General features: G+C 42.1%; 1 protein-coding gene across 2 annotated transcripts; it reads left to right on the top strand.

The window, feature by feature from the left end:
• The first annotated feature begins 3916 nt into the window (after nucleotides 1–3916).
• Nucleotides 3917–22792, top strand: LOC138959288 (phosphoenolpyruvate carboxykinase, cytosolic [GTP]-like). Of its 2 annotated transcripts, none has more exons than XM_070330700.1 (10): nucleotides 3917–4139; nucleotides 11332–11461; nucleotides 14125–14270; nucleotides 15143–15327; nucleotides 15823–16026; nucleotides 18416–18603; nucleotides 19459–19675; nucleotides 20109–20316; nucleotides 20674–20873; nucleotides 21274–22792. In XM_070330700.1, the coding sequence occupies exons 1-10, from the start codon at nucleotides 4078–4080 to the stop codon at nucleotides 21732–21734; spliced, it is 2001 nt and encodes a 666-aa protein (XP_070186801.1). In that variant the 5' UTR covers nucleotides 3917–4077; the 3' UTR covers nucleotides 21735–22792. The 2 variants fall into 2 exon arrangements, with proteins under 2 accessions (XP_070186801.1, XP_070186809.1); XM_070330708.1 differs by lacking the exon at nucleotides 3917–4139 and adding an exon at nucleotides 7057–7193.
• Nucleotides 22793–23398: the final 606 nt, after the last annotated feature.

Here is a 23398-nt window from a genome sequence, read left to right as displayed (position 1 = left end):
GCAGGGCACTGAATCGGTCTTGGCAAGCGAAAGTACTCATAGCGTTCGCTTTGTTGCAGTCTTGGCAAGGTCAGCACTCATTGTGCACAACAATTTGTTTACCATCCTTCACTCTCCACTGAGTCACCGGGAACGCACAAATCCTGCTGCTAAAACAAGTGCACGTCACTGATTCGGCGCGAAGTACAAGAAACTCGTATCATAGGCGCATGGAATTAAAATTATGATGTCAGTATTTGTGATATATTGGGAGGGGAGGGGGAGGGGGGATGCGGTCAGAGTATCTCGTGTTAGAGGAGGGACAAACGTCGGGCACACCCATGTTCATATGCACCGTCAACATTATTATTGTAAACTCCATCATCGTCGTCGTCATCATCATCGTCGTCCACGTCGTCGTCATCATCGTCGTCGTCGTCGTCATCATCATCATCAGCAGCAGCAGCAGCAGCAGCAGCATCATTATCATCATCATCAGCAGCTGCAGCAGCAGCAGCAGCAGCAGCAGCAGCAGCAGCATCATCATCAGCAGCAGCATCATCACCATCATCATCATCATCATCATCATCATCATCATCATAAACAGTTCACTCTGTAGTTCAGTATTCATTCTTTTTGTGAACCTTGTCGGAAAGTGTTCTTGGTTGAAGCGTGTTTTTATTAATTTCTTGTGTATACATGTTATAAACAGTAACAACATTAAGAACGTTAACAAGCAGACTGCTTATGGACACGTTCTAAAACTGATTTGTTTGTTTGTTTGTTTGTTTATTTGTTGCTTAACGTCCAGCCGACTACGCAGAGCCATATCAGGACGAGGAAGGGGGGGATGAAGGGGGCCACTTGTCAAGCGATTCCTGTTTACAAATGCACTAACCCATTACTTGTGTCCCAGCAGGCTTTAGTAAAACTAAATTAATACCTACTGGAAGATTACCAGTTTCCAGTGTGTTAAAATAGGCTTAACCTATCTACTGCTGGACTTACATCAGAACACTAACAGATTAAACTATACATGAATCGCGAGACAAGCGGCAAGAGAAGAGATTTTTGGAAAAAATACAGGTGAATGAGCAAGAAGGCAGAAAAAGGAAAAGAATTCATGAAGAAAAAGAGAGAATGACAGGAAAGAGGAACCAAAAATCTACCTAACAGCAAACTAGAAAGCTCCTGCGGTTCCAAAAACAGGAGGGGCTTTTAATTTCATAACCGCAGTGCCCCACTGCGGGATTCTAAAACTGATAATCAATACACATTCTGATAACAAGACATGGCGAACAAGTGATAACTTCAACCCTTTTCTTTCAAAATATTTCATAATATTTCATACAAATAGAGAGAGATAGAGAGAGAGAGAGAGAGAGAGAGAGAGAGAGAGAGAGAGAGAGAGAGAGAGAGAGAGAGAGAGAGAGAGAGAGAGAGAGAGAGAGAGAGAGAGAGAGAGAGAGAGAGAGAGAGAGAGAGAGAGAGAGAGAGAGAATGCTTTGCTACATCTATTGCTGTCACTGTTAATATAATATCAGCCGAAGCGATCAGTTGACATAAAGTAATCTTGTACAGCAGAAAATATTTTCGTGTTCAAAGATATAGTTAAATCAGTATTTCCAAACAAAAGTGTTTTGCAATCCAGAGCGTGCGTTGGCAGACTATTGAATAAAATGGTTCTATGTTCTTTAAATTTTGGACAATGTAACAAAAAGTGTTCAGCGTCTTCCGGGCGTACTCCACACGTGCATTCTAAATTATCAGAGAGGTGTCGGTTAACAAGGTCTTGTTGCAAATCGCTCATATTTAATCTCAACCTGCTGTGAAATACCTGTGCCTTACGGTTGCCTAAATAATAATACTGTGGAACAACAACATCTCCATTGGTCAAAAATCTTTTAAATTCACCAACTGACTGCGTTTGTCGTATATTTTCTGGAAGATTATTCCACAACGCTGTCGTTGAAGGAAACAATGAAGATTTACATAACTCACTTCTGCATAATGGAACCTTACGTTCAAGAGGGCGTCGTCTGTGGTAAGGATTTACATCGGAAACCAAGACCGGCAGTTTGGAATATAAATATGCTGGGGTTAAACGATTTACAATTTTATAATACAGCAAGAGTTTATGACGACGTCGCCTTTCTTTCAGGGGCACAAAACCCGATTAATTATACAATTTTTGTTGGCTTGTACCACGAACTGCACCTACAATAATTCGGATTGCATCGAGATGCAAGGTCTCCAACTCGTCTGCCAAACACTTCGTACAGTTATCCCAAATAACGTCCGCGTAATCAAACAATGGTAATATAAAGGATTTGTATATAACTTCAAGCGATTTTCTGTTTAGACGATACTTGAATAAACCAAAACACGCAATTGACTTTCTACACTTAGCAATGAGACTTTTTATGTGGGAATCCCATTTACAATTACCTTGTAGGACGACGCCAAGGTGCTTGTGATTTTCAACATCAATCAAAAGTGCATCTTCAAAATACAATGGTAGAAGTAACACATTTTTTTTGCCTGCAAATGTCCAACAATTCTGTCTTTTGACAATTAAAAGTGACTTTCCATTTTAAAGCCCATGCGCAAATTTTATCCAAATCAGAATTCAAAATCTCAGCTCGTGTAACATCGTTATCTGAACATAAATACATGCTCGTATCGTCTGCAAAGAGTGTGTGTGTGTGTGTGTGTGTGTGTGTGTGTGTGTGTGTGTGTGTGTGTGTGTGTGTGCGTGTGTGTGTGTGTGTGTGTGTGTGTGTGTGTGTGTGTGTGTGTGTGAGTGTAAGAGTACGTGTGTGTGTGGGGTGGGGGGATGGGGTGTGTGTGACAGTGCGTGCGTGCGTCTGTTTCAGGGTTGACTGCACTGATGTGATCACACCGACCTGACCTTTTCTGTATTATTAGTAATGCCTTGTCATTCCCACCGATACCGACACGCATGGCCGGCCTGTGAATACACTCTCATAATCCCAGGCGTAAGGAGTGACGTGAATTCCTAGAAATCACCAGGGTCAACTAACAGATCCGGACAAATATCTGCAAGTCAGAATCGCCGCCAGCTTGACTGTGACGTCACGTTTCGATTGTAGATAAAAACGATTGGCTGTATTGGGTGAATGGGTGCATATTCCCTGAATGATCCTACTTGAACCGGAATTGTAACACACGTTATTGACGGATTTACAGACGTAAACAAAGGATGCTACAGAAATGCTGATGCATAGGCGGTTGTTACTCATGCTTAGTTGTTGCTTATTTAGGTCACCTGAAGAATCATACCTTCTTTGACAACAACAGGTGACAGCATCAGTGACAACAACAACAACAACAACTGGTGAACAACAACAACAACAACAACAACAACAATAACACTCATCAGCATCATTATCATCATCATCATCATCATCATCTTCAACATCATCATCATCATACTCATCATCATCATATTTACACTCATCACTATTCAGTGCCCTTTTTTTTCTTTCTTTTTTTTCGACTGCAAGGAATCAAGCCCAAGATGGAACTGCGCACTACCGGAATGGTGCGCTGCACAGAAGTACAGTTTAGCCTAATAGAAAGGTAAATTTCATGCGCCTGTTTTGGATCACAACTACGTCGTCACTCAAAATAGCGCAGTGGGCGTACACACGATGTTGAGCGGAGCGCGCATCTTGCTGGAGAGGGGAGGGAGGGGGTGGACGAGAGGAAATGAAGGTAACGAAGGGAAGAGGGATTGAGGGGGTAGCAGTCAAAAACTGATCACACCAAGCAAGCAAAACGAAGGTGGGGCGTAGTACCCACAAGGGAAGGGGTGGAGGGGGGGGGGAGAGGTCTTACCTTAAAATAAGGGATTCCGGCCAAAGGTCGAATACTTCACACCACACAGAACAATGTCGGTCGGCCAAGCGAACAGAAATTCGCACACACACAGTACAGACACTCGCGCACGTGCGTGGAGTATATAAGGCAGGGTGGGGGTAGCAGAGGCCCATAGCTTACTATGGTAGAAACGAAGCAACAACAACCACAACAGCACCACAACCAACGCCCAGCGCTTCACTTGTATCAGACACGATGCCGGAAAGAAACGAGATTGAAAGCTGTGATCACCACAGCGATCATGAGTTCCGTGAAGAGTAAGTACAACTTTTATTTTTATTTTTAAACATTTTTGTTAAAATTTTGTTGGTGTTGAAAAGTTTAAATGAATCAGTCGATTGATGAAACCGTGTAGTGATTGGGCGTGATCTGTCGGATTGTGGAACACACCGATCGTCAGGATCACTGGTGGGGACGAGGAAGTTTCACGAGGAGAAAGTACAATCTAGTTTTTACATTTTTCTTCTTACAAAAAGCTTGAAAAGGATCAGTGTTACAGCTCATTAATCAATTGTTCGATGAAAATTAATACAACGTTCGTAGTGATTAAACATGATCTCGGCTGACAGATTATGGAAAACATCCGATCACGGTTACCACTTTAGCGAAGAGTTTCACGAGGAGAAGTACAAGCCAGCTTATTTTCACATTTTTCCTCTGGTGATTTTCAATTAAATCAGTCCAGGAGCTTTAAAATCAATCGTTCGAAGAACACTAATGAGAGCTAGTGACCGAAAACTCGGTGGCTTATCGGCAGATGAAAACACAGATCGTCATGGTCGTCAGATAGCGCAAGGTGTCTCGAGGATTAAGTACAGGCTTCTTTTTCTCATCAGTTTGTCTTCTAAGAACTTTGAACGAAAAATCATTCTTAAAGTAAAAATCGATCGTTCGATGAAAGCTGTTGAGACGCAGTGGTATAACGTGATGTATTAAACAATGGAAAACACCAATTAGCAGATCACTAGATCGCCATAGCGAAGAGTTTTAAGAGTAGGAACGACTACAAGCCTTTTCTTTTAACATTTTGTTCTGAAATGTTGACCGAAATCACTCTAATTAACTTTATCAAATCCGGCGCGAGATAAAAAGTAATATGTTGCAGTGATTCTTATAGACTTAGTTACGTTACGTTGCAGTGATTCTTATAGGCTTAGTTACGTTACGTTGCAGTGATTCTTATAGGCTTAGTTACGTTATGTTGCAGTGATTCTTATAGGCTTAGTTACGTCACGTTGCTGACGATGATTTGTTTTAAGAGTTGGCTTTTTTTCATCAACTGTCGTTTTTGCTGTCTAGATGTTTTTAAGATGTACAACTGTAGCAGTCAGGTGTTTGATTGTTTGTTCACTTTTCTTTCTCACATATAATTGTGTATGGGACTCGATCACTTGTCGTATGTGATATTTTTCTGTCTTAAAATATTCCCGGATTTCTTTGCCGGGTCATATGTTCCTTCTTTTATGATAAAGCCTTTCCCAAAATAAAAAAACAAAAAAAGTAAAACTATATTACTCTTAATCATGCGATGATTTCCTCGACCGAACACGACACTGACTCCTTTTCAAGAGATATGAGAGGATCGAGATACGTACACAAAACAGAAACGAATCTCGCGTGTCATGATGGCGACAAACATGAAACTTGGAAGTGAATAAGACTGCATCGAAAAAGATTACTCAACAGAACTGATGCAACAAACCTTTTTAAGTAAGAATTAGTTATCTACTTTTTCTTTGAAATAAATAAAAAGCTTGGGGTGAGTGTCTTTGGTTTGAATCGTTTCGTGTGAGCTGCTGTTTAAAGGCTTGTTAAGGGACATAAACTTGAATTTCTGTTCATAAGATTTGTATTTCAAGACTCCCTACTTCTTTAGACCTGATTGTCTCAAAATAATAGTTCGAGGTCTTACAAGGGTTTTTTCCACTGTATAACCAATTGTCTTTCACTGTATAACCAATTGCATCACCGTCGCATCAGGGATACAATCTGAGGTGTAAGTCAGTGTGAGGGCAACGTCACTTATCAGCATTATCCACCCTATTATCTCAGTGTTAGGTCATCAGTCCAGTCTGTCTGAAACCGCGACTGATAACGCGATATGGAAATGTCGATCACCATAGACTGGCTTTTCTTCACCTTGCTTGTCTTTTCGTACTTGAACTTGTAACACAGGCTCGATACACTGCCTCCAAAACCTTCCTTCAGCAGAATCGCAAAATGGGTTTGGCGGCTTAAAAAGTATGTGAAAGACTGATGAAACCGAGAGGGGCGTAACTGTTCCTGATGGGGTCAATGTCGACCAAAAGAGTGTGATTCCCTGTAGGTGGAGGGTGGAGTTTTTCAATAAAACTTGCAAACCATACTCGAATTTTTAAGAAATATCAAAAGATTTTTTTTTAAGCATCACTGAAATTCTACCCTGAATGTCGCTAAGCACCACGTGACTTTCAGCGATATCAGCGAAACGCTACAGGAACTACACCCTGTGGGATTCCCTGTATTCCCCCTACAGGAACTCCACCTACAGGGAATCCCACTCTTTTGGTCGACTATGATAGACCCCATCACTGAGCAACAGTTACGGCGGCCCCTCTCGGTTTCATCAGTACGTGTAACTGTTTGTCTACATCTAGATGCTAGCGGTCTGTGTTTGGGCCATAAAAACACCGTTTATTTCAAACTCGCGGGGGCATTTTGGGTTGAAAGAAAGCATGTGCCGTGAGGGTGGAAGGGGGGAGAGGCGGCCGCGCATTTTGAGACCGGCTTCGAATGGTTGCGGTATTTAAATTGTTACTTTTGCGTTTCAGTTGCTTACAGCGTCTTTGTCGTTGTGCAGTGGTCTTGCCAATCAAGGGAAGTATTTCAGCGTAGCAAAAAGAGATAAAAGGAACTGGCCCCCGGCGAGAAAATCCGCCAAGTCGCTTCTGATCAGCTGATTCCTTTGACCTTCGACCCATGACGTCTAGTGAAGGTCATGTTCACGATGTGAACTAGGTCGAATATAGTACCTTGACAAATACTTCACAAACATTCCCAGTAAGTCGACCATTCGGAATGTTCTTATACTGACAAGATTCGCTGAACCATTAGTTTTCTTTAGTTCAACAAACTGCGTCAGCCATACCGCAGGCTAGCTTCGTTTTGGTCGCGACTCGAAACCACTAGATTCATCCGCCGGGTCACGTGACAGCTCGATTTAGCACACACCGTCGCGGCTTTGCTTTTGCGTGCCAGTTGTGATCAACCGATGTCACCTACCTACTTTCTAGTTCAACATTCACTATGGTCGGGCTTGTCAAATTTCTCAGGTAAGAAGGAAAAACACATTTTTACACATTTCATCTCAGATTCCGTGTATTTCCGCGAGCCTCATCAGTAACGATCGAGAAAAGATAGGTGAAGCAAGTTGTGTCGCGAGGGCGTTCACATACATGTGGCGGCATGGTGACGTCGATCCCTCGACAAAGGTGCAAATGCACTCGGCAAACCCTCGGTTCTTTGCATGACTTATCACTGTAGAATCGTCTGGAATTGGGTGTCGTCGTATGTTTTTCGCCATAACGTTTCGCTGTCAATTCTTTGTTTGGATTATTTTAGGCAGTCGGAAGTACTTGATAAGTTAGTATTGAATCGTGTTGGTGCTTGCTGACGAATGTGTGCGAGTTTCAAAATTGAAACTTTCACGAGCGGGGGTCAGCTGTCCATTTATTTTTACGTTCACTTTTTTTGTTTTAATCCGTAATCTGCCCAAGGAGCTTTGTGGAGGCATAGTAACACTGAAACACACGCCGTGCGTTTACACGTGGCAGGCAGGCAGGCCACCGTAAACTATTACGCTCAATTGGACCACCTTCCGCCTGTGATTGGACACGGCCGCGACGCCAGTAAAACTGATGAATAGAGCTGTTGGGCCTAGCGCCTACGTGATGAATGTATAGCCAGGGCTTACGCGAGGAATCCGTCCATCGGGGTCAACCGTCAACACTTTCTTGCAAAAACGTTGAACAAGATTAGCCTACTGTAGAATCGTCTGGTCTTGAAAGTTTCACTTTTGAAACTCGCACACATTCGTCAGCAAGCACCAGCACGATTCAATACTAAATCAGCTACTTCCGACTGCCTGAAATAATCCAAACAAAGATATGATAATGAGATGGGACGCGAAAAAAAGCCGTGAGGCTTGTCAGTGGGTACCAATCCAGTCCCTAACCACTACTACTGTACTACTACTAAGATTTAATGTAGCAAGAGAAGAGCAAACCCTGGGGTGTAATACAAAGCCAAAAGAACGATTATATGTGTTGTGTGTCTCCTTTATTAAGTGTCCCACATCGCATGACATGTTGAATCAAATAATTATTAAGGGTTCATTAAAGTTTAATTTCTCCTTATTAAGGGTGGATGCACTTGAAGTTACTGAAACGGTATAGGTTTTTGCTGTCTTGTTTGTTTGATTTTGGCCCCCCGGCCCTTTTTTTTTTTTTACTTTGGAGAGATCTCAAGATGTTGAACTCAGTGAAGCAATTTTAATTCTTGAAGTGAGATATAAATGTGGGAGAGTGCAAAATGAATAAGTTCAGTTTTCAGTTGTGAGATTTACAGATTTCTGACATTGATGACCAAAGAGATCGGATCCATGAACTCTATACTATTCACCTTTTATGAATATGAAATGGAACCAATACTTAATGCATTATACCTCATTTCATTGTGATTTCAAGTATTCATTAAAAAGCAGCGCAAAACTTCAAAAACTAAGCAGTACACTTATAGTCAGTGTAACTGTGCAGTGGAAGTTACAGGTATTAATTACCCCTGTGATATCAGGTTCAAGGTGAACAGGGATGACCCAACACGTGTATTGGTCTATCAGTTAAATTCATATCAGTGGCGGTTGGGTGTGGGGGCTGGGATGTCTGTATAATATGACAGTTAGGCTACGTGACTTTTGAGGGTCACTGATAACATAGCCAAGGTCACCGACTTCTGTTGTTACAGTTACAGACCGGTCAGTGTTGAACATGCGGAATCAGCAAGGAGTTGCCAGCAGAATATTTCATTTCAGTATACAGAAGAGCTCCTGTTGTAAGATACCCCAATAACCTCCTCTCTCCGCCCACCACCCCCACCCCTCCCGGATTTAATACCAACACATCCTAGGGGGGGGGAAGATCTTGTTTTCTGTTCATAACCTCTGTAAATATACCTCCATTGTTAAGACCTGCCTCTTGTTTAAGACTCAGATTTGTGAAAGTCTTAACATACGCAGGGGGTTACATTGTCCTACATGCTATATCCATTTCAACTATGTTATTGTATTGTAACCATTGAAGCAGGTTACAAAAGTAGGGTCTCTGTCTTCAAATTTTACTACTACTGTCTTTTGGTATTTGAAGTAAGTAGAATTTTGAATCTGCCTTCACCTTATGGAGTTTTTCCGGACATTTCTGTCAAGCATAATTGTTTATGCGGCTAACATGACTCTGATGACACACACACACAGACACACACACACACACACACACACACACACACACACACACACACACACACACACACACACACACACACACACACACACCCCCCCCCCCCCCCGCGGGTTAGGGTAGGGGGAAGAATTTACCCGATGCTCCCCAGCATGTCGCTCCCCAGCATGTCGTAAGAGGCGACGTTTCTCTTTTTACCCTTGTTAAGTGTTTCTTGTATAGAATATAGTCAATTTTTGTAAAGATTTTAGTCAAGCAGTATGTAAGAAATGTTAAGTCCTTTGTACTGGAAACTTGCAGTCTCCCAGTAAGGTAATACATTGTACTGCTTTGCAAGCCCCTGGAGCAAATTTTTGATTAGTGCTTTTGTGAACAAGAAACAATTGACAAGTGGCTCTATCCCATCTCCCCCCCTTTCCCCGTCGCGATATAACCTTCGTGGTTGAAAACGACGTTAAACACCAAATAAAGAAAGACTCTGATGACACCCCGAGTTGACTGATGGCTTCTGTTTAGTTACTGTCTGGGTGAATACAGGGTCGACAAATGAATTCGTCACTCACGTTATCTACTAGTACCATTGCTTGCTGAATTTGAGTAGCGGGCAAAGTTTGTACAACGTTTAAAAGGTGAAACTTGAATGACAAGTTTCACGCAATGGCAGCCTGTTGCATGACCTAATTCCCAACTGTTTAAACTGTAAGGTACAGTCCTTATGCTGAATGCTTTGGTAATTGACAATGACACCTATGGTAAACAGCTTAATTCATTTAAAATTGGGGTTCCACTTACACAGCAGCTGCTGGGGCAGAGTTCTCTTGCCTCTCCGCACACACATTGGAAAAAGGCTTGCATTTTTATTTTATTGTTTTTTAGGTCAGTGACCTGAATTCATTTGACCTGAGACGCAGGCACAGGGAGAAATTGTACAATTGTTATACCCCTGCACATTGATCAATAATCTTTGCAACGAAGTGTACTATGTGTTGAAGCCTTACATTTTAATAGACGATGTTTATAAAATAACTGCTGTGTTTGTATTGGTTGTGAAAGAGTGAATGCTCTTGCTTTTTTCAGGGACAAATAAATTCACACTGCTTCTGTGGACGTGTGTCAGACACACCCTGTGCTAGTGATTGACCGTGGACGTGTGTCAGACACACCCTGTGCTAGTGATTGACCGTGGACGTGTGTCAGACACACCCTGTGCTAGTGATTGACCGTGGACGTGTGTCAGACACACCCTGTGCTAGTGATTGACCGTGGACGTGTGTCAGACACACCCTGTGCTAGTGATTGACAGTGGACGTGTGTCAGACACACCCTGTGCTAGTGATTGACCGTGGACGTGTGTCAGACACACCCTGTGCTAGTGATTGACCGTGGACGTGTGTCAGACACACCCTGTGCTAGTGATTGACCGCTCCAATATTGTCCCTCATTAACAACCCACACAAACCCAACTGTATACTGTGACATGTAGTTATTTTCACAACTAGTCTTTTCTGTCATAACACACATTTTTCTCTGTGACAGCATCTCGGGTACATGTTTGCCATGTCACAGCAATTTGATAATTTTGCGTCTCAGTGTATTTAAAGCTGTGAACATTTTAAATGTGTTACCTGGTGATGTTGTGGATTAGTTAGTGCACATCACCTTGATTACAGCTAGTAGAACTGGCACAAAGACATGCTACACAGTGAAAACATGACCTGAGTTTTATCACCGATCCTGGTGCCAACTAGTGGGTTAGGTTAACAACAATTTTTGAGAAATCAACAGCAAAATTCTGCCACTTTTTTGTTGTTGATAATTTTACCTTAAGTTATATTCTCGCTGTGTTTGTGTGTGCATATTTCAACGGATCTTATGCAAGGAAGCATTATCAAATTTGGTAAAGAAACAGAGACTTGTAAGCAATTTTTGTAATGTTTGTTCTTGTTGTGTGTGTGTGCAGATTTTCAACACGTCTCCTGAAGGAGGGATCCCCAACCCTCGTGAAGAGACCCAGACTTCAGTCTTACCCCAAGAGAGACTCCAGTCACTTGAGAGCCATCTATGGAGAGCTCGACGGACTCCCTGCCAAGGTAGACAACTATTTTTAGACCACCTGTAGACCTACCTGAAAAGCCCACTTTCATTTAGCCTTTGGGTGAAGGGTTGGACTGTTTACCTTTTTCTAACCACTCTCTTGCTGAACTTCAGACTGTATCCCATTTCTGCATGGTATTCTGATGTTTGTTCTCTTTTTGTCTTTTTTGTTTTTGTTTTTTTGTTATTTGGTCCTCCTTAGTCTGAAGGAAATCCTTGGTTAGCTGAAGTACCCAAGCAATTGGACAGTATCAGTTGGATACAGTGGAATCCCCTTTTGAATTTAAGAGACAGGATTGAAGATACGCCCCCCCCCCCCCCCCCCCCCCCCTCCCTACCTTCTTGTTTAAGATCCTGCTTTGTAAGATTTTGTGTTAATAACTTTGGTAGATTGCCAGCAAATTGATGGTTCCTCTCTTGGGAGACCTGCTTTTTTGGGGATTTGGGATAGTCTTTATGAGGGGGTTCCACTGTATTACCTCCATTCCCATGTACCTTTGTATACATACCCTACAAACTTGTCCTCCAGTGTATATCAGTAGCATGTGCATCTTTTGCTTCACACTAACAAATGATTGGGAATGTTTATTTCTCTGGTGCATGCTGGTTTCTTATTTATTTTCTTTTAGCTTGACTCAAGTGTAGCTTTTATTTTCACAAATACATTATACTGTTTTTACATTTAGTCAAGTTTTGACTAAATGTTTTAACATAGAGGGGGGAATCGAGACGAGGGTCATGGTGTATGTGTGTCTGTCTGTCTGTGTGTGTGTGTGTAGAGAGATTCAGACTAAACTACTGGACCGATCTTTATGAAATTTGACATGAGAGTTCCTGGGTATGATATCCTCAGACGTTTTTTTAAATTTTTTTGATAAATGTCTTTGATGACGTCATATCCGGCTTTTCGTGAAAGTATTGGTTGAAATTTTGGTCAAGTAATCTTCGACGAAGCCTGTACTTTGGTATTGCATTTCAGCTTGGAGGCTTAGAATTGAATTAATGAGTTTGCTCATTAAAGTTGTCATTAAAATTGATTTTTTGCAAACAGAATTAAAATTGATTGCATCGTATTCTTCATCACATTCTGAATCTAAAAATATATACATATGTCATGTTTACTCTTAAAATGTGATCACAATTAACAAAAATAGAATAATTAGTCTTACCATTAAAATGTAGAAATCGATCCAAAAATGATGTCATCTTATTCGTGATCATTTCCTGATTCCAAAAACATATAGATATGATAGGTTGTATTCAAAACAAGCTCAGAAAGTTAACAAGAATACAGAAAAGCGCGCTTTCCTGCTTAGCAAAATACGCTACCGCGCTAATCTGGCGTGTGAATATCACTACGTTTTGCACGTGGAAGGTGAGCGATTTCCTTCACGCGGGGATTGACGAAGCTGTACTGTCTTAGTGAATAAATACAGTGCGTTCAGTTTCATCCCGTGAGTTCGACAGCTTGACTAAATGTAGTAATTTCGCCTTACGCGACTTGTTTACATTTCTTTTGGTTCTTCTTGTTTTCCTTTATCTTTTCTGTTTCTGTTTGTTTGTTTTTCATTAATTAACAAAAACAGTTTCTAGTTTAGATATTACAGGTTTTTACATTTTGTTTCTTTATTCGTTGTTTGTGTGTTGTTCTGGACGTAGATTTGTGTCGTTTGGTAGACCATCAGAAACACCCTCGCTAGCTTTCATTTCATGGTTGTGACTCCATGTCACTTTGTGCTCCTGAAAGTGTTTGTCTGAGCTCAAAGGCTAAGAGCAGGCACTTTGGTTTTGTGTAGTGGGCTGAGGAAAGACACCTGGGGGCCCGGGTTCTGTATGGCTTTGGTGATTTTGAACAGTTACCCAGCAAGGTATGGGTTGGATCATCACCGCAAGCTGTGTGCTGTTCACATGTTTGTTCTGTTTGCAAACATCCCGCATTTCTAAATGTGTGTGAATGTGTGCTCACACACACAGTGCATTTCATCAGTTGAGATCTGAGGCACAGAAATCTGTCCCTCTGAGGGGAATGCAGTCTTCACAGTTTGATTAATGATTATATGTTTGTGTGTTTTTTCTGCTGGTTTGATTCTAAATACTTCCAAGTTTGATCTGTTGTGCAACTGCCAAAGCTTTACTAACTTGTGTGTGAGCATGCATTTACTCACATTCTCATGCAATGCTTTTCTCATCTTATTATTTATTACTTATAGTGCAATGAGTGTGATGCACTTAGTTAAAGTAAATTCTATTAGCTGCAGGCCTTGCATACTAACATGCTTTTGTGTGTTTGTGTGTGTGTGTTGTTTTTTTAATGTAAGAAAAGGTGGTAGATCTTTCTTTTAATTCTGTCGACTATTAATTGTGCTTTTGTTTACATTGCACATATAATAATTAATATAGAATACTCTTAGATTCTTGTTGGTTGTTGTTGTTGTTGTTGTTGTTTCCTCAGTTAAAATCTGAGAGTATTGCATTTGCATTTTGTTTTATTTTAATCTTTTTTTCGAAGCTTATTTATTTATTTTTTAAAAATTTGCATTTGTGTAGGGTTGAAGGCAATCAAATGAATGGATTGGTTTTAATTGTGTGTGGGTGTTTTGGTTGTTTGTTGTTGTTATAAAGCCTGGTTCCATTCTCACGGAAATGTTTTAACTTGCAGGTGCGTCACTATGTGGAGGAAAATGCACGTCTGTGTAAGCCCGACACGATACACATCTGTGACGGCTCGGAGCGAGAGAACGAGCTCATCACGTACATGCTGCAGAAGGACAACATCCTCAGACGGCTCCCCAAATACGATAACTGGTAAGTTTTAGTGTCAGTTTGAAAATCCATTCTTATCTTCCGTGAACACTTATGATACAAAAATAATGAACTTATCTTAAAATTGTTGATGAATCTCGTATGCAAGATTCCCTCACCGGCATCTTGCATGCGAGATTCATCGACAATTTTGAGATAAGTTCATTACTTGTATCCTAAGTGTCTGTCTGTCTATTCAAAAGACCACTGGGTGGACGTACTGTACATGCCACGTTTTGTTTTGTCAATGAATGTTCCAATAACCTGCAATTCTTGTTTTGTCAATGAATGTTCCAATAACCTGCAATTCTTGTTTTGTCAATGAATGTTCCAATAACCTGCAAGTCTTGTTTATTTTATTCCACATTTTGGAACGTTAGCAGTCTGTCTGTTTTTTTAAATTTTTTATTTGATGGTTTGCAGATATCATTGTTTTATTGTCTGTCTGTCTGTTTGCATGTTTCACTATGAAGTACGTGTGTTCATGGTTCAATGTGCTCCCCACATTATTTCTTTGTTACAGTACATTTTTTAATGTTTCTTGGGGAAAAAAATCAAATTTTCTCTTGGTACAAAAGAAAAGAATGAAGGGAAGTAATAAAACAGCTGTTGGCATGTATGTCTCATTTGTCCTACATTCAGCTGGTGTGCTTGAACCAAACCCTGATTCAGACCGTTGGCATGCATGTCTCATTTGTCCTACATTCAGCTGGTGTGCTTGAACCAAACCCTGATTCAGACCGTTGGCATGTATGTCTCATTTGTCCTACATTCAGCTGGTGTGCTTGAACCAAACCCTGATTCAGACCGGTTGCTGATTTGATTGATTCGTGTGAACATTATATAATCTGATTATTCATTATTGTGTGATACAGCTGGTTGGCACGCACAGACCCAGCGGACGTGGCGCGTGTAGAACGCCTGACGTACATCACCACGGAGCTGCAGCGGGACACCATGCCCACACCGAAGTACGGCGCCAAGAGCCAGCTGGGAAACTGGATGGCGCCCGAAGATATGGACAATGAACTCAACATGAGGTTCCCTGACTGCATGAAAGGTAGCTAAAGTTCCACGGTGCTACAGTGTAAACTTCTCCCCCCCCCCCCACCAACCTTTTATGACTCTGCTTTTTTTTAAGACCTTGCTTCAAAAAGAAGTTGTTCAAAAATCCTTTCTTCTAGGCTTAGATTATGTGTACTTTTTGTACAAGAGTACACATACTGACTCTGAATTGAAATGGTCCTAGAATTGTTCTGGTAAACAAAGGGAAGTAAGTCAGTGCTCTAAATGGACACAACATGTGTAATAGAGTAATTGAGAGTAATTCGGAACCGATCTCAGCTGGCACATGAGAAAATTACAAGCATTCAAATGAACAAGCGACTTTCATCCTCATTGGTCCTAGAATCGGTTTTCTGTCAAGTTTCAGCATGTGGCTTATTATTTACTGTAGTTTTAAAATCAGACTACTATTTCAAATGCCAAGTTACTGTGTACCTGCATTTTAAACCTGACAAAAGATTTTAAAACTGAAACATTTGTTTTTTTCCAGGTCGCACAATGTTTGTGATTCCGTTCAGCATGGGCCCAGTGGGGTCGCCCCTCTCAAAGATCGGGATCCAGCTGACGGACTCGGCATACGTGGTGGCCAGCATGAGGGTCATGACACGCATGGGACAGAACGTTCTGCAAAGCCTGGGCGAGAAAGACTTTGTCAAGGCCCTGCACTCTGTCGGCAAGCCCCTGCCCCTTACTTGTGAGTATACCTTGGTGACTTTTGGTGTATTTGAAGGGAGTTTCAAAAGCAACATTTGCTGATCGTTAATATCTCTTCTTTTTACATTTAATCAAGTATTTACTAAATGTTTTAACATAGTTTTTATTTAGGGTTGTGGTTTTTATGTCGGACATTAGCCCGAGATATTTCTCCCTGAACACCCTTGCTTCATTTTCTGCAATCAAACACACTATGGCTTAGGTGATGCGAAAGAATTATACTCTTTGTCACGGAAGTCTTGAAGTGTAAGTTGGGGTTTAGGGAGACTAAATGACATCGTTGTACATATCTCATCAGCTTTGTTTTTAGCAATGCGTATCATTGAAAAGGGTTGTGTTATTGAGCTAAAACTGCAGTACTAAATGCTAAATCATTTTCTGTTTATTGTTGTATTAGCTCCCCTGCACAACAACTGGCCGTGCAGTACTAAATGCTACATCATTTTCTTGTTAATGTTGTATTAGCTCCCCTGCACAACAACTGGCCGTGCAGTACTAAATGCTAAATCATTGTCTTGTTAATGTTGTATTAGCTCCCCTGCACAACAACTGGCCGTGCAGTACTAAATGCTACATCATTGTCTTGTTAATGTTGTATTAGCTCCCCTGCACAACAACTGGCCGTGCAGTACTAAATGCTAAATCATTGTCTTGTTAATGTTGTGTTAGCTCCCCTGCACAACAACTGGCCGTGCAGTACTAAATGCTACATCATTGTCTTGTTAATGTTGTATTAGCTCCCCTGCACAACAACTGGCCGTGCAGTACTAAATGCTACATCATTGTCTTGTTAATGTTGTATTAGCTCCCCTGCACAACAACTGGCCGTGCAGTACTAAATGCTAAATCATTTTCTGTTTAATGTTGTATTAGCTCCCCTGCACAACAACTGGCCGTGCAGTACTAAATGCTACATCATTGTCTTGTTAATGTTGTATTAGCTCCCCTGCACAACAACTGGCCGTGCAGTACTAAATGCTACATCATTGTCTTGTTAATGTTGTATTAGCTCCCCTGCACAACAACTGGCCGTGCAGTACTAAATGCTAAATCATTTTCTGTTTAATGTTGTATTAGCTCCCCTGCACAACAACTGGCCGTGCAGTACTAAATGCTACATCATTGTCTTGTTAATGTTGTATTAGCTCCCCTGCACAACAACTGGCCGTGCAGTACTAAATGCTACATCATTGTCTTGTTAATGTTGTATTAGCTCCCCTGCACAACAACTGGCCGTGCAGTACTAAATGCTACATCATTGTCTTGTTAATGTTGTATTAGCTCCCCTGCACAACAACTGGCCGTGCAGTACTAAATGCTAAATCATTGTCTTGTTAATGTTGTATTAGCTCCCCTGCACAACAACTGGCCGTGCAGTACTAAATGCTACATCATTGTCTTGTTAATGTTGTATTAGCTCCCCTGCACAACAACTGGCCGTGCAGTACTAAATGCTACATCATTGTCTTGTTAATGTTGTATTAGCTCCCCTGCACAACAACTGGCCGTGCAGTACTAAATGCTAAATCATTGTCTTGTTAATGTTGTATTAGCTCCCCTGCACAACAACTGGCCGTGCAGTACTAAATGCTACATCATTGTCTTGTTAATGTTGTATTAGCTCCCCTGCACAACAACTGGCCGTGCAGTACTAAATGCTACATCATTGTCTTGTTAATGTTGTATTAGCTCCCCTGCACAACAACTGGCCGTGCAGTACTAAATGCTACATCATTGTCTTGTTAATGTTGTATTAGCTCCCCTGCACAACAACTGGCCGTGCAGTACTAAATGCTACATCATTGTCTTGTTAATGTTGTATTAGCTCCCCTGCACAACAACTGGCCGTGCAGTACTAAATGCTAAATCATTGTCTTGTTAATGTTGTATTAGCTCCCCTGCACAACAACTGGCCGTGCAGTACTAAATGCTACATCATTTTCTTGTTAATGTTGTATTAGCTCCCCTGCACAACAACTGGCCGTGCAGTACTAAATGCTAAATCATTGTCTTGTTAATGTTGTATTAGCTCCCCTGCACAACAACTGGCCGTGCAGTACTAAATGCTACATCATTTTCTTTTTAATGTTGTATTAGCTCCCCTGCACAACAACTGGCCGTGCAGTACTAAATGCTACATCATTGTCTTGTTAATGTTGTATTAGCTCCCCTGCACAACAACTGGCCGTGCAGTACTAAATGCTACATCATTTTCTTTTTAATGTTGTATTAGCTCCCCTGCACAACAACTGGCCGTGCAGTACTAAATGCTACATCATTGTCTTGTTAATGTTGTATTAGCTCCCCTGCACAACAACTGGCCGTGCAGTACTAAATGCTACATCATTTTCTTTTTAATTTTTTATTAGCTCCCCTGCACAACAACTGGCCGTGCAACCCCAAGAACACAATCATCGCCCACATGCCCGAGAAGAATGAGATCTGTTCCTACGGCAGCGGGTACGGAGGGAACTCACTGCTGGGAAAGAAGTGCTTTGCCCTGCGCATCGGTTCCATCCTGGCTCGCAATGAGAGATGGTTTGCTGAGCACATGCTGGTGAGTGGAAAGCATTTTTGTGGAAATTCATGTATGATTGAAGCTGAGCCGGAATTGTATTATGATTAGAGTTCTTGCCTCTCTTGCTGTTGAGTGTGTTCGTCCCCCTACATCAATCAATCAATCAATGAGTCTTATAACGCGCATATTCCGTGGGTACAGTTCTAGGCGCTCAGCAGTGATGCCGTGTGAGATGAAATTTTATACGGCCAGTAATTGCAGCCATTTCGGTGCATATGTACCTTTCACGGCCTATTATTCCAAGTCACACGGGTATAGGTAGACAATTATTAACTGTGCCGAAGCAATTTTGCCAGGAAAGACCCTTTTGTCAATCGTGGGATCTTTAACGTGCACACCCAATGTAGTGTACACGGGGGGGAGTTCGGACACCGAAGAGAGTCTGCACACAAAGTTGACTCTGAAATAAATTTCCGCCGAACCTGGGATCGAACTCACGCTGACAGCGGCCAACTGAATACAAATCCAGCGCGCTACCAACTGAGCTATATCCCCGCCCCTACATGGGTGTTTACACTTTACAAATACTAAGTTTGTATCCGTACTAGCTGAATGATTACTGAGTTGCAACACACACATGCACTCACGTATTTTATGATGCATGATGTGTCTTTTGTTTGGTAGATTTTTCTCCTTCGGGGTTTATACCGTTTGTGTTTTGATTTTTTTGCTATCTGATGTTGAAACAACTAGAGAAACAGAATACCTTTTCTGTTATAATTAACCCAGTATTCAGAGAGGGGAGGTAGAGGTAAGGTGTTGGTTAATGTATATTTTCATTCATTTTGTTGTTATTCCTTGGCTTTAACGGAGCAAATGTTTTATGTGTTATAGATTCTCGGCATCGAGAACCTGGACACAGGTGTGAAGAAGTACGTTGCAGCTGCTTTTCCCAGCGCCTGCGGCAAGACAAACTTGGCCATGATGAAACCCACGTTACCCAACTACAAGGTCACCTGTGTCGGGGATGACATTGCCTGGATGAGGTTTGACTCTCAAGGTCGTCTGCGAGCCATCAACCCAGAGGCTGGCTTCTTTGGCGTCGCTCCTGGTGAGTAGCCAATTTTATTTTTTTAACATTTTATTAATTCATCTATTCATTTTCCCCATTTAACTCTGGATTACAGTCGACAAGTAAAGTCGCTTTTCTTTTAGCTATCATTGTTAGTTTTGCTGCCATGACTATAGTTTGAGAAGGTCAGATCTGCTTAGAATTGTACAGCTGCAGTGCTTTAAATGTTTCACCTGATTTGTTTGTGTATAACATTAACAGCAACACTGTTCTTTCAGATTCCGCTATAGCATCTTACGAGCCTTTCATTCATTTGTGGTGCATGTTCATAATCTCGTCCCATGTCTGTTTTTGTGCGTCTTTTTGTTGCTGTTGGTTGTTACTTTGTTTGTTTTGCAACGTTGTATACGTTGTATAGTTACTGGCGAAAAACATGCATGATGACAAATGTTGCTTCTTCGTGTACTTGCAGGCACATCATACAAGACGAACCCCCACGCTATGGACACTATCAAGAAGAACACCATCTTCACAAACGTGGCGGAGACCAGCGACGGCGGGTACTTCTGGGAAGGGCTAGAGGACGAGATGGAGCCGGGGGTCAAGATCAGGTCATGGCTGGGAGATGAGGACTGGAAGAAGGAGGAGAGTGACCGGCCTGCAGCTCACCCCAACTCCAGGTAAGGCGGACTAGGATTGTATTAGTACTTTAGTGGTACCTGTGGTTTGACGCCCCTACGATAAGATAACTTTTCCAGTTAAAGGACAATTTATGTTGTCCCTTTGTCTGTACTTGTCATGGAAGGACGCCTGCATTGAAAGATTATGAACCACCCTTTTTCAGATTATGAACTCTTGAATAACGGAATCCCCCGAAAGTGGCGTATGGCTGCCTAAATGGTGGGGTAAAAACAGTCGTACACATAAAAACCCACTCGTGCAATAATCACAAGTGTATGTGGGAGTTTTAGCCCATGAACACAGTAGAAAAAAATAACGGTAGATATCTTTATGACCTACAATTTGTGTTGCAACAGGTTCTGCACTCCAGCCTCCCAGTGCCCCATCATGGACCCAGCTTGGGAGGACCCAGAGGGCGTTCCCATCGACGCCATCATCTTCGGCGGACGTCGGCCCGAAGGCGTGCCCTTGGTGTACGAGTCGTTCAACTGGCAGCACGGTGTGTTCCTGGGAGCTGCCATGCGCTCAGAGTCTACAGCTGCCGCTGAACACAAAGGTACATGTTGTTTCCAGTGTCGCTGTTAGAATCGGTTTTCCCTCTTGGTACATCACTAAAAATGTGGCTTGTATGTGTATTTTGAAGTTTCAGTGATGTATGGCCTTGCATTTTCAGTTTTGTGGCCTAATAAAAATTGTCTGAATTAAAATTATTTTGTTACACAAAGGAGGGTGGAGGCCTGTTAATTATTTTAAACTCTGCACTGCAGTTTGGCAGAATCTAGTTTTGTACATTACCTTTCAATAGAATTTGTTTTCATTGCGATGTTTAATATTTTTATTGATCATTTCTGTAAATAGACATTTTTTGTCAGAAGACTATACGCACCAATTCAGCCACTCCCTCTCCACAAAGCCCTTCCCAAATGGAAACCTGACCTTTCCCGTTTACTTTTCAGCCAAACAGATCATGAACGACCCCTTTGCCATGCGGCCGTTCTTTGGCTACAACTTCGGCGACTACCTGTCTCATTGGCTGTCGTTTGGCAAGCAGAGCGAGGAGCTCCAGCTGCCCAAGATCTTCCACGTCAACTGGTTCCGCAAGGACAGCAACGGCAAGTTCCTCTGGCCCGGCTTCGGCGAGAACTGCCGCGTCCTGGACTGGGTCCTGCAGCGCTGCAACGGGGAGGACGTGTTCGTGGACACCCCCATCGGTCGCCTCCCCAAGTACGACTCGCTCAACCTGCAAGGCCTTGACAAGCCCGTGGATCTCGACGCTCTCTTCCACCTCCCCAGGGAATTCTGGGAAAACGAGGTGAATGCTGTGTACAAGTACTTTGACGAGCAGGTCAACGAAGATCTGCCCAAGGAGATCATGGCGGAACTCAAGGCGCTGGAGGCTCGAGTGGGGGCTCTGTAAACATTAGCGGTGTCTGGCCTGGTCAGGTTTTAGCATGGCATGCTAAGATTTGCCCCAGACTGACTCAGAAATCACTCGCCTCACAGTTGAACAGCGACTGGTCAAGCATGCCTATACCCTGTGCCTGAACAGTACCTGTGGGGGACCATCAAGACTTTCCTCGCCAGGTGCAAACCTCACCGTTTGAAAAATGTTGTTCGCAGATTGGACAAACATTGTAAAGCCTGCTGAAAGGTTGCAGACAATGACAGTGTTCAAGACTCCTTGCTTATAAGCAGAGACCTTTTTTGTCTTCAGCTGTGGCACTCTGAGAGTGTCTGCATAATAATTGTGATAAAGCTTAGTCTGTTGTATATGTTTGTCTGGCAACTCGCCCCCCCCCCCCCCCCCCCTCCCTCCGCAGTGCATTATATATGAATGTGTTATTGTTGGACGGAGCCTTATTGTTGCACAAACGTCAGCACTTTGTCACTGCCTATGCATCCTTTAATCATATGCTCATACATATTTTCCTTACAATGGTGGTAATGCATTTCATTCTATGAAATAATTTTGGAGTCTTGACTCTTAAATTGTACGTATTGGTTGAACATTTGATGAGTGACATTGAATTTTTAACATGCGGCTGATGATAATGGACAGTACCTGAGAGGGATGTGTGTATGAACTATGATACAGCAGGGCCTGCTACATTCCAAAGTGAAAGCTGGTGTTCTAGCTGTATAATTATAGTTCACTCTGTGAGTGTGAGCTAGTTTTGAAATGACTTCCCTTGACTTGTTTGAACTTGGTTGTGTTGCCGTCTGTTATTCATTGTGGTTCACACACAGTACTTGTTGCTTGCTAACTGTCGCAAAGTTGTGTTTACCTGTGTGTACGTTTGTGTTCTAATAGCTATTCACTCCCACAATAAAACAGTCCTTTAGTGTATTTCTTCACTTGCAAAATATATGTTAACATATCACTTTAACTGCCACAACATTTGATCATTTTCAGTTGAGCATAATTGTTCTTGGTTTTGTTTGGGGGTTTCTAGCTTGAAAGGTATTTCAATGTCATTCTTGTTCATCTTTGTTCTTCCCCCCAGAAGCAGAGAAGAGAGAGAGTGAGTGTGTGTTAATGCATGGGCAGTGATAGTGTGACAAGAGTTATAATCAGACCTGTTTACCAGTACGATTTGGGCGTATTTTGTACGCCAAATTATTATCGGTACGCAAATACGCGACACACGTACAAAATACGCATAAGAAAAAGTCTAGAATACGTTTTCCGGTGTTGGTGTGCTGATTACGGGATGGTACAACTGATACCGGTTTCGCTTGAGGGAGATAACCATGACAGCGAGTCTTCAGCTGTGGAAACCTTGTTCAGTTGTTGGCACGTGCGATCGTCTGGACAATCGTGGCAAAATGAAGCGGTAAAATGTGCCAGTTTCGGATGACTGTACGAAGTCTAAACACCAGAAGCAGCAAATTTTCTTGGAGAAATATAAGAAAGAGCCAGGAATTGTGGAGTCTACTATAGGAAAAAGTCATGCACACTGCAAGTATTGTAAATCAGATTTCTCCATTGCCCGGCTGGGAAATATGACATCGAACGACACTGCAGTTCCAAAACTCACCTGGACAAGGTTGCTGCAAAGAAATCCGCTGAAAGCTGCCAAG

This window comes from Littorina saxatilis, linkage group LG1 (assembly GCF_037325665.1).
Source record: "Littorina saxatilis isolate snail1 linkage group LG1, US_GU_Lsax_2.0, whole genome shotgun sequence".
In the NCBI taxonomy this organism is placed as follows: Eukaryota; Metazoa; Mollusca; class Gastropoda; order Littorinimorpha; family Littorinidae; genus Littorina; species Littorina saxatilis.
The sequence above is the reverse complement of the archived record's forward strand: the minus strand, read 5'-3'. Positions and strand labels throughout refer to the sequence as shown.

What these genes read in the sequence shown, in the direction of transcription:
- LOC138959288 (XM_070330700.1), top strand. Translation starts at nt 4,078, where the DNA reads ATGCCGGAAAGAAACGAGATTGAAAGCTGTGATCACCACAGCGATCAT. An exon ending in GATCATGAGTTCCGTGAAGA is followed by an intron (nt 4,140 to 11,331) that starts GTAAGTACAACT and finishes GTGTGTGTGCAG; the next exon opens with ATTTTCAACACGTCTCCTGA. An exon ending in CTTCTTTGGCGTCGCTCCTG is followed by an intron (nt 19,676 to 20,108) that starts GTGAGTAGCCAA and finishes GTGTACTTGCAG; the next exon opens with GCACATCATACAAGACGAAC.